General features: G+C 36.7%; 2 protein-coding genes across 2 annotated transcripts; one reads left to right on the top strand and one right to left on the bottom strand.

Moving 5' to 3' along the window:
• Positions 1-4,960: 4,960 nt before the first annotated feature.
• LOC131018170 (cytosolic sulfotransferase 5-like) lies at positions 4,961-5,935 on the bottom strand. Its single transcript, XM_057946888.1, has one exon. The coding sequence runs from the start codon at positions 5,933-5,935 to the stop codon at positions 4,961-4,963; it is 975 nt and encodes a 324-aa protein (XP_057802871.1).
• Positions 5,936-8,890: 2,955 nt separating this feature from the next.
• LOC131017130 (actin-related protein 3-like) lies at positions 8,891-9,932 on the top strand. Its single transcript, XM_057945863.1, has 2 exons — positions 8,891-9,354; positions 9,528-9,932. Exons 1-2 carry the CDS (start codon positions 9,305-9,307, stop codon positions 9,823-9,825), a joined length of 348 nt encoding a protein of 115 aa, XP_057801846.1. The 5' UTR covers positions 8,891-9,304; the 3' UTR covers positions 9,826-9,932.
• The last annotated feature ends 1,430 nt before the right edge of the window (positions 9,933-11,362 follow it).

Genomic DNA, 11,362 nt, shown 5'->3' with positions numbered 1-11,362 from the left:
TCTGAATACATGTATGAAGACATGTATCCCTAGAGTTCATTAATACATAATAAGACAAAAGAGTCCCGCTCGTCACTTCATCACCATCGGCAGCTGCTCAACCTGCACATTTAGAAATATATGCAGGGCTGAGTACAAAAGTACTCAGTGGGCACATATGCCTACTATGAAATATAACATGCTTCGTAAAGTTGTAAATTGTCATGCCATCATAAACAGTACAGCAAGGGAGTTTTTCGCTAAAAAGGCCCAAGCTTACTAAATTCATTTGTGATTCTTAAAGTTCGTCTGCAGACTAAGTTCTCTTGTAATCTATCATATCTGGAACTGTGTGCCGGAGAGGTGGCCACCTCTCACGGACACTTGACCGGCCAACCCGCTAGATGACTCACGGTCACTGGTGTACACTAGCCCTGGCAGGATAGCTATCAACTGCTCAGGACCCGAATTCGATTGCATAATAACTGGCAAAGCCACATCAGATAGATATCATACCAAACATTGAAACATTTATGGCAAGACAACATTTGAAATAATTTTCAGTTCAAAGATTTTGCAATGAAATAACTGTTCAAACATAACATTAAACTCATTTGATATATGTGAAAGTAACCCACCTGATAGCAAAGCTTTGCTACAGATTAGTGACTCCTTGACGAGCTCTTATTCTTGCGCTCGACCTTTAATCCGAGAAAATAACGTAAGACTTTAAATCGAGGGAAAATTCTCAATTAAATGAGAATGCGTAATTAAACTATGCATGAATCTCGTATGCATGAACTATTATTCTAAGATGATATTAGGGAATTACTACTATTAATCCTCACTATTGGATCAAATAAATACCAACTAGGTTTCATCTTGCGTGGTTGAGTAATTAACTAAAATAATTCGTTCGCCTCAGGTGTTCTATCCTGCTAATTAAATAAATCCATCCTTCGTGGTCGTTACTAAGAAATAACTATTTCGGCTTATTCGCTGAATAATCTCATAAAAATCTCTCGGGCTTAATAAATAGGAATAGAAATAATATTATAAGTTCAAATAATTAAAAGGCTCAACATAAGACAGCCTAATAATTAATCAAACAAAAATGGGCTTGATTTAAATAAGTGGTGGCATTCCAATAATTAAATTGAAAAGTTTAGTTGGATTAATTTATGGACTCAAGTAATTAAATAATTCTTGGCCCAATAAATAAATAATGAAAAATTGGCTAAGTTTAAATCAAGTATGCAAGGCCCAAATGCAATTAAATAAATAAGGCCCAACTGAAATAATCATCCAACCCATTCTACTCAATTAAAATCAAACGAGGCCCAACGAAGATAATATAGCAGCCCAATTAAAATAATAAGCCCAAGATATAATATGAAAATTTATCTGGGCTCAATTAAATAAGATGTAGAGGCCCAAATAATTAAAGGAGTTCGGCCCACATAAAATAAATAAGGAGCCCAAATTAAAATAAAATAAAGGCCCCATTCTTTCTCAAGGATCAGTCGGCCTACTCTCTCTTTCTTCTCAAACATCAGTCGAGCTCCTCCCTCAACAGCAGTCGAGAACCTCTTCTCTCGAGATCAGTCGAGGCTTAACGCCGCCGCCGCCGTATCTTGCTCCTCGCGAGCTCCGCCGCGAACTGCTCCGGCGAGGACGGCGGCCAGCCGAGCCTTCTCCCTTCGTCTCATTTCTTCCTCCATTCGATTGTCAGTTTTGACTCACGATTTGAAGGTCGCCGTCGCCGCTGTAATTGGTGTCCGGCGAACGGCCGTCGTCTGCGTCTCTGGGGCCGCCGCCTTCGTTCGTCCTCCCTCTTTCCTCAATTTAATGGGGGATCCCCAAATGAGGAGCCCTAATTCTCCCAAATCGGAAATCGCCGCCGCCGCTCCTGAACTCTTCGGCGACGTTGTCGCCTCAAGCCGGCGTTGCTCCGCCTGGAATCGCCACCGCCGCCGTGCACCGAGCCGCTGCTGCTACTCTGGAGTCGGCTAGGGGCCATCGTTGTGGTCGGAAGTCGTCTGCCTTTCACCGCTCGATGCCGTCGACGCTGCTGTCCCCGCGAGTTGCCGCCCACTCGACGTCCTTCGGCCCGAACAAACAGGGCAGTAGCCCCTTCCCCGCCCTCTCTAAAAGCTAGGTTCTCGTCTCTTTCTATTTTCTATTAGTCCTTAAGTCTACTGATGTTATCCCTTAGAGAACATATAACTTTGCTAAGTTTAACATGCTTATGGTCATTATCAATCGAGACTAGTCATGCTTTGAAATGAATGCGAACTGAATTGAATATTTGGCATAGAATTAATACCTTGGGAATGTGTTGGTGGCTGCTGTTATTATTGATGATTGAGATGGAGAATAACTGAAATACAATGAAGGTGTTATTGCTTTAAAATGCAGGTGGAGGTTATGGCAGGAAGTGGAAACGTTCAAGCCGAAGCTTACCTTGAGGATTTGGCGGAAGTTGGGCAGCTCTGTCCCTCACGTTAATGAAGTCTCAATGAACTCTCTAGCAAATAACACTTCTGCTAGGTGGTGTTTTAGTTGTGTTTTTCTGCAGGTGGCAGCAAATGTTGACAAAAGGGAATGTTGCTGCAAGCAGCAAAAATGGAAAGAGTTGCTGCCAAACTTGAAAAAATTGTAGAACCTTTGACTAACAGATTGGTGAAGTGGGGCGCTGACAGCTGCTAAGGAATAGGGGTAGGGTGTAGGGAGAAGGGGATTGGTAGAGTTGGGCGGCTGTGGCAGAGCTGTTGCTGCTTTACACACGCACGCCTCCTCTCTCTTTTGTTTCTTCTCCTATTTCCTCCCTATTTCCTTTCTTTCTCCTATTTCTTTTCTTCTTTCTTTTACTCATTCACCTTTGATGATGCAGCCGGTGTGTAATAGGAGTATAGGAAAGAATTTTTATAACTGTAATATGTAACGTGTGATGGTGTATCTGCTTGATATTAATATCGATAGACTGTAAAAATAATTCTAAATTAAATATGTAGATTTAAATTCGTTTGCTCATCTAATATCTAAATTAAATCCGAAGATTTAATTCTCTTCACAAGCGGGAATAAATTCACGACTTAAACAAGTACAAAAATAATAACAACTAATAATATAAATAATATTTCTACTAAATAACATGACTTTGCTAAGTCAGTTATGAACTTGGAATAAAAATTATTGATTGCTCAATAATCCTTATCGCGGTTTCTCACGCGAAATAAAATAATAACTCTGCTTTAAGTTTTATATAACTCAAAATCATAAGTCGAAAACAAACATAGATTAACATTGGGTTTCACCACTGAAAGATGCAATAATTAATTATCGCATTACTAATCTTAAATATAATTAAGAGAGCGGGTTACTACACCATCGCCATGTGGTTCGGCTCAAATATATTCAGTTAAATTTTTTAACTGGATATTATGAAAAGGCAAATAAAAAAACATAAAAAAATGAAAATAAAAAGTAAAGGGTATCTCAAAATAGATTTATTCAAAAAAGATGAGAGATGAGAGATTTTTATTTTTTTTTAATCTTTAAATAAATATATCAAATTAAAGTTCTTATAGTGATCTTTAATTTGATATGCATATTAAATGTTTTATAATAAATCGAATTTCATAATTTTAGAATTAAATAAAAAATAATAATAATAAGATACAGAAAAAGGAAATAAAAAGAAAAAATATGATTTTGAAAATAAATCTTCAATTTTATTATAACTACAAAATTGTCACTCAATTTTAAAATCAATTTTAAATTCATTATAAATTGAAATCTTGGCTTTTTAATAGTGTGTGTGTGTGTGTATATATATATATATGTCTCCCAAATAACCTCCCAACTTTCTTTCGGTCCATCCCCAAAAAAATTCCCTTTCTAATTTTGGACAGTACCCCACCATAGTCAATTCACCATTTACTTTTACTTTTCACATTTTCATCACTCTCAATACTTCATTTATCCTAATTTTTCACTTAATCACGTTTCCGTCTTAATTAAACATGTGTCCCTATCTATCCTAAAAGGTTATTTTGGGGATGGAAAGAGTACAATTAATGACAGTTTGTTTTGTAATATACATGACAATTAGCATAACTATCATGTATAAATTTAAATACATGACCGTTTGTTTATATATACTCGACATATATTTTATATTAAATGTAAAAGATAATACAATTAAGTAACATACATGATAGTTTGCATAACTATCATGCATAATATTTAAATTAATGAACATATATGACGTTTGGTAGTGAATGTCATGCATACTACAAATAAATGATGCTCGTGCATGACGTATTTTATGAAACTATCAGCAAAGCGTCATGTAGGATTGCATACAAATCAAATAATTTTGTTCGATTCGGTATTCTTGTTCGAATTTTGATATTCGTATTTGAAAATTTATGAATTGAATCCAAATACAAATAATATTTTTGATTCGATTAGTTACTAAATACAAATTGAAAATTTTAATATTCGATTCGATATTCGTAAGTAAGTAAATAGATAAGCTAACAAATTATAATTAAATGAATTAAACAAAAAACAAAAATGATTAGAATATTATTTTAAATATTTTTTAATAAAATTTTGAATTGAATCGAATATTCGAATCAAATACGAATAATTCGAATATCAATTCGAATCGAATACGAATTGCAGAGTGTGTCAAGGTACACTAACAATCTCTGCTTTGTTTGTGTAAAAAAATTCCAATCTCTGCTTTGTCATTTATGTAGATAAAATCATCCGTATATCATCATCAACGATCCTAAACATGCGAGAAGAATATGCAAAAGCATACCATAATAAAAAATCATGTTCATCAAAACTCCCCCTTAAGCCAACAGGTTGGAGCAAACTAACACTGAAACATGAGATGGAACAATTCTTAAAGAACTGCATTAACACAAAATACTCATAAGCTACATTTCCAATTTTGGGCCATAATTTATAGGAATAATCCCGACCCAGAAAACTTCTCTTCACTAATCCGATCAATCCTCTTCGCCATCTCCGGCGATAAATGATTCTTCCAATCCCCCACCTCTCCTCGACGAAAGAAAGCACTATTATCCATACCAGTCACCTCTTGCTTCCCCTTCTTGTTCACTTCCAATCCTCTGAGACCTTCAAAGCTACACAGTTCCACGATCCGATCAACCTCCCCAGCTTCCTCCTCCTCCGCGGAGAAGGCGCAGCCGAGGAACTCCGCCACACGGCGCACCTCCGCGGCCGGCCTCGCCTTCATATCCTCATACTTGAGGAACAAAACCCTCTCAGGGTTTTCCAAGCTCTGCTTCCAATATCCAACAACATGATCCCAAAACGGCCCATAGATGTTCGATCCCTCGCAGAATTGCTCCAACACCTCCGCCATGGTCGTGTCCAGCATCCCCACCCTGGCCGAGAAGTGCCGCGCCGACACCAAGGTGTCCTTCGGGTCCCTCGCCACGTACACGATCTTGCACTTGCTCCTGATCGACTCCGGCAGGGAGGAATAGGGCACGTGCGTGGCGAGGAGGCGCGGGGAGGGGAACGAGGCGATGTCGCGGGCTTTGCGGCTGCCGTAGAAGCCTATCTCGAGGAAGGGCACGAGGTCGTGAGGGTTGCGGGAGAGGAAGGGGTGGTCTCCGGAGGTGGCGGGGTGCCGCCTCCGGTTAAGTAGGGCGAAGGCGATCGCCTTCAGCCACGTCGTGCCACATTTCGGATTGGAGGCGACGAAAACGTCGGAATCCTCCGCTTGGAAATGTTCTTGGATTGAGATAACAGCTTCGAGAATGACGTCCACGTACCAGAAACCTTGATACTGATAGCGGCAGAGAGGGTGGCCATTGGAGAATACTTCTTTTCTTGGTAGAGTGGAGAGGAACTCTTTCAAGTCTTGGGATAGTTGTGGCGATTGGAAAAATTTTGAAGACGACATTTTTTTGTATCTTTTGGGTGGTTTATAATTTGTTTTGTGTTTAGGTTTGTATGCATGAGGTCTATATATATAATTGGGATAGCTAATTATATATGCCCAACTACCTAAAGCAAGGGTGGGTGGGATGAGATTGAGATTCACTGTACTATACTTTATGTCTCATTTTGTGTTCCATTTATAGTTTTATTTATTTTTTATATATTATTTTTTCTCCAATTTTAACTTCATATGCTTTAGTTTAATTTTGTGATTATTAACTAGGGTTTATTCCATCAATCCAGGGTATATAATTATTTTTTATCATTTAATTTCACTTTTATTAGCTAATAATAAGTTGATAAATTCAAAGTCATGGAATATATTTTTTTTTAAATTAATTTTTTTAAATAAAAATTAAATATAATTCATATTATTATAAGAGTAAAATTTTGAAGTAGCCAAAATGAAGCATAAAACACAATTTATGGCCACACATTGAAAAAACACAAATTTTGGCCATTTTTATTGATTTTGACGTTTTTGCCCTTAATGAGGCGGACTGGGTAGGATCAGGCACGCGGGTCGCGTGCCGGGTCGGGTTAGGCACTTATGGCACTATTAGTGCCATAAGTGCCATCGGAAATCCAAAATAAAATCAAGTAAAATAGTCATTTTAGCACTTATGGCACTAATAGTGCCAAAAGTGCCAACGCATATTCAAAATAAAACTAAGTAAAATGGTCATTTGGGCACTTATGGCACTAATAGTGCCATAAGTGTCATGCGTGCAGCACAAATACAGAAACAACAATATCATTTAAACCCTAAATGGAACATCTAAACCCTAAATGGATAATCTAAACCCTAAATGGAATATCTAAACCCTAGGGGGAAGTGTGCACTTATGGCACTTATGGCACTAATAGTGCCATAAGTGCCATACGTGCAGCACAGATCAGATCAGATCTGTCGATGGCTGAAATCGAAGGAGGCGGAGATCAGATCTACCGATGGAGGAGGCGGCGCAACGATCAGATCAGATCCACCGCCGCCGCCTCATCAAATCAGATCCAAAAAATCATCCCAGACACGCCCAAAAAAATTAGAAAAAAATCAGAAACTCGAAATTCCCCCAATCGAAACGATGTCGTCGAACAACGACAGCCCATCGTCGCCCACGGCGGCAGCCACCGTCAACACTACGCCTTTGCTTGGCGACCAGAGCCCCAGCAATCGCTCCCGCTTCCTCGGCCTCTGCGACGCAGCTCGCTTTCTCCACCGCGCTAGCAGCCACGGCCGCTCTATGTGAGTGTCCTCCGTCTGTGTCTGCGAAACTACGCCGGAACAGATCGAGGAGCGCCAGAGCGATTGGGCCAGATCGAAGAGCTGCAGTGCGATGGGTAGAAAGGGCAAATTAGGCATTCCGCCTAATTAATGGCTAAAATTTGATGTTTTAAGATTTGAGGCTAAAATTTGATTTTGTATGCCCAGTAGGGCCATTCGGCCCTATTATCTCTTATTATAATATGTTTTTTATAAAGAAATATTTTAAAAATAATAGATATAAGCATGGGACACAATGGTGCACATAAAATTGTGGGACACTGGATCTCATCTCGGGATGGAGTTAGAAATATACTTCCTCCGTCCCCATAAGAGAGTATCAATTGGGAGATGACACGGGTGGTTTTATGAAAAAATTTGTAGATAATATATTGAGTGGAGAAATATACTTCCCTTTTCACTTTGTTGTTTCTTTCCCTTTTGAAATTCTACTCTAAGAAATATGCTTGAATTCCATGGTGCAAAGTCAGATAGAATCAACCAAAAATGAGACTTGAGAAAGCCATTACAGCAACAAGAGCTTTTGATATTTTCTTAAACCTGCTTTTCTGCATTAATTTTTTTGATTAATCCTAGAACCAGCCCTGTTCCCAACATTTCATGGGCCGTAGGCAAAATGAGAAAAAACAAAAAACAAAAAACAAAAAAGGCCTTCTAATTGAATATGATTGTGGGCTTGTGGGCGTTTTTTTTAATGGAATAGGATTAATGGAGCCCTTGGGGCTTGTATGCATTTTTTTAATTCTTATTTTAATTTGTATTGATATTGATGAAAAAATATGAAAAAGTAAGGGTAAATGAGGTATTATAAGTGGTGAGATATAATTCAATAATATAATATGTATGAGTTTTTTTGTGGATATCCCAAAAAGAAAAATGAAGTTTTATCATAGACGAAAAAAGTAATAATTAACCATTCAAAATGTGCAGATCCTATCACTTTTAATTAATTTATATGTTTTTTAAAAAAATCGTGCCGAAAAGAAATTGGACAAGAAGAATAGAAAGGGGAAAGTTTTTTTTGTCATTTTTTCAGTTAACCCTTAAAATAAAAAAATGAAGAGGCAAAAATAACCTCTCTTGATCTTCCTTTTGCTGCAGGCCCGGTGCTCCGGGCCCCCATCGGTCTCGGGCTCAGCCCTGTGTTCCTCCTTCTCATACTGAGCGTAGCAGCCGTGGAGCTGGATTCTTGCCGGTAAAATTTTGCCGCGCAAATTTTCCGACAAGTCGAAAGATTTGATCATGCAGCTTTTGCATTCATCCGAGTTGAGATCGTTTCTGCACTGAAACGAACCCGTAAAATTGCTACAACATTAAAGTTCATGTATTTTTTTTTACTCATTTCAAAGTTCATATATTTTTTTACTCCTTTCAAAGTTCATTTGCAAAACCAGACTATCCCAAAATTGATGTATTATATTTAGACGCTAATAACCCAATTTAAATTTATAATTATTACTTATCCAAATATCTTCGTTGTTCAATTTAGGGTTAAGTATCAAATAAGCCCCTAACATAGAGGTCCTTATCACGTATAGATCCCTATAGTCGAAGTTGGTCCAACTAAACCCTCGAAGTCCTTAATTTCGAGCAATTAGCCCCTCCGCCCTAACGGCCGTTTAATGTCGTTAACTATTTTCATTTTCTTTTTCAATACTTCTTTGGCGGTGGAAACACGCCGGAAACACGTCGGAAAGTGCAGAGCAGCAACTTCGACCCCATCTGCAATCTCCTTAGCAGATACCCTCCATTCCCATCTGCAATCTCAATCTTCTAGCCCTAATTTTTTTTCTTTTCTTGTTTCTCATGAAAATTGAAATCTTCGCCATCAATTTCATATATATAAGGTGAAAGTTGACTGCTTTTCACTGGGTGATGAATTTCGCGACTATTTCTTTAATTTCTAGATTTGTTTGTTGCTAAACCAACCCGGAGTTGAGAAGTGAAGCTCATTCCCACCAAATGTCGTTGACGTATTTCAACGACCATGATCTTTTCTCTCCTCCAAATTCTCGCAAGTAGGATTGTTTTCTCACGAACTAATTAATGGAGTCCGCCGCCTCGCGCCCTGCTGTGGTAATCGACAGTAGCACTGGGTAAGTTGATGGATTTCAGTTGCTCTTTCTTTCCCCTTCTTGAAATTGCAATGTACTTGTTTGATGAAATGCGTCATCATGTCCAATTGTGTTGATTTGAGTTTTTGATCTAGTTTTTGCTAAAAGATTGAATCTTTTCTCACTCGCCTCTGCTGGGTTTTGATCGATTGCAGGTATACTAAAATGGGATTTGCCGGAAATGTGGAGTTGTGCTTCATAGTTCCGACTGTAGTTGCATTAAACAACTCGTTCTTGAACCAGCCGCGACCGAGTTCGAGCAAGAGCAACAATTGGCTAGGGAAGCACAATGCAGGGGTAATGGCGGATCTCGATTTCTATATAGGAGAAGAGGCGTTGTCTAGATCTAAGGAGATTGCAGATGGGGTCGAAGCTGCTTCTCCTTCTCTGCACTTTCCGACGTGTTCCCGGCATCTTTCCATCGCCAAAGAAATTAAAAATAAAAATAGTTAACGGTGTTAAACGGCCGTTAAGGTGAAGGGGCTAATTACTCGAAATTAAGGACTTCGAGGGTTTAGTTGGACCAACTTCGACTATAGGGATCTATACGTGATAAAGACCTCTATGTTAGGGGCTTATTTGATACTTAACCCTTCAATTTATAATTATAGTCAAATTAAAATTTGTGACCAACTGAGACTAATTAATCATCCAACTCATAATAATTATACATTTATACATCTAAGTATGATATATATATATATATATATATATATAGGGTGTGGTTCTAGAGAGAACTACATTATTTGTGAGAATGTGAGAACCATCAAATCTAATGCATTCACTGTAAAAATTAATGCATTCGCTGTTAAAATTAATGCACTCAAATAAATTAAAAAAATTGCTCCCTTCAGGATTCGAACCCAGGATCTGCATTCATCCAACAAGATGATACATCCACCGTAGATCTTGATAATCGAATGAGTGAAAATGGTTCTCCGTTCTTTTTTTATTTATGGTTCTTTCCTGAACCTCTCCCTATATATATATATATATATATATATATATATATATATATATATTTGTAATAATTGTAAATTCGGGTTAACTAAAATCACCTTATGTTCAAAGTTTGAACATTTTCTAAAAAACTAGTAATTTATTTTTTTAAAATAAAGAGAAAAGTAAATGAATATGTGCTAAACTATCAGGCCCAACTATAGTGTATAGGCCCACCGAAATATTGGGCTTTTTGCCGTCTATGGGCTAGAGCATAAAATTTTCAACCCATGTAGTGTTTAACACCTCTACCTTTTGATAAAAGTTGTGGGCTGTTAAATAACTCGCATTATTTGATAGTTTATTTATTTTTTAATATACAGGATGGTTCCTATTAATATATCTTTATATAATTTTTTAATTCATTCTAAATTGATTCATTATTAAAGAATAAATATGGGGATATTAGAAAGTTTACTTGCATATATACTTTTTTTTCAATAATTTTAAGAATTCTTGTGCAAAATTCCAATTAGCATAGTATAGATGAAGTGAGTATATAAAACACTTACTACTATTTATGATTAGTCTAGATGGATAAATTAGGGGTTATTGCCAGAAAATACATATACTTTGTCAATTTTTTGGTTTATATCATGACTTTATAATTTGGTCAGAAAATACATCAATTTTCAATTTAATTATAATTATAACATGACTTTATAGTCTGGCCAGAAAATACACCAAGTTTCAATTTATTCTCAATTATAACATGACCTTATTTAGATTATTTTTCATCATAGATGTATTAATATTTATTGTATTTATATTAAATTGTTATGTACAAAATATTTATAATTGATTGATTAATTTTTATAAAAATTAAGTTAGATGATTAATTATTTCATAATATATATATATATATGTATATATGTATATATATGTATGTATTTTTAAGCCATCAATATAATATCTTGTTTTATATATATATATATATATATATATATATATATATATATCTACATTTTCAAGACACAAATGCATATATATA

The sequence above is a fragment of the Salvia miltiorrhiza genome, chromosome 3 (genome assembly GCF_028751815.1).
Source record: "Salvia miltiorrhiza cultivar Shanhuang (shh) chromosome 3, IMPLAD_Smil_shh, whole genome shotgun sequence".
NCBI lineage: Eukaryota > Viridiplantae > Streptophyta > Magnoliopsida > Lamiales > Lamiaceae > Salvia > Salvia miltiorrhiza.
Note: the sequence above shows the minus strand (reverse complement) of the source record. Positions and strands in the feature narration are given on the sequence as shown.

What these genes read in the sequence shown, in the direction of transcription:
- LOC131017130 (XM_057945863.1), top strand. Translation starts at nt 9,305, where the DNA reads ATGGAGTCCGCCGCCTCGCGCCCTGCTGTGGTAATCGACAGTAGCACT. An exon ending in GTAATCGACAGTAGCACTGG is followed by an intron (nt 9,355 to 9,527) that starts GTAAGTTGATGG and finishes GATCGATTGCAG; the next exon opens with GTATACTAAAATGGGATTTG.
- LOC131018170 (XM_057946888.1), bottom strand. Translation starts at nt 5,935, where the DNA reads ATGTCGTCTTCAAAATTTTTCCAATCGCCACAACTATCCCAAGACTTG.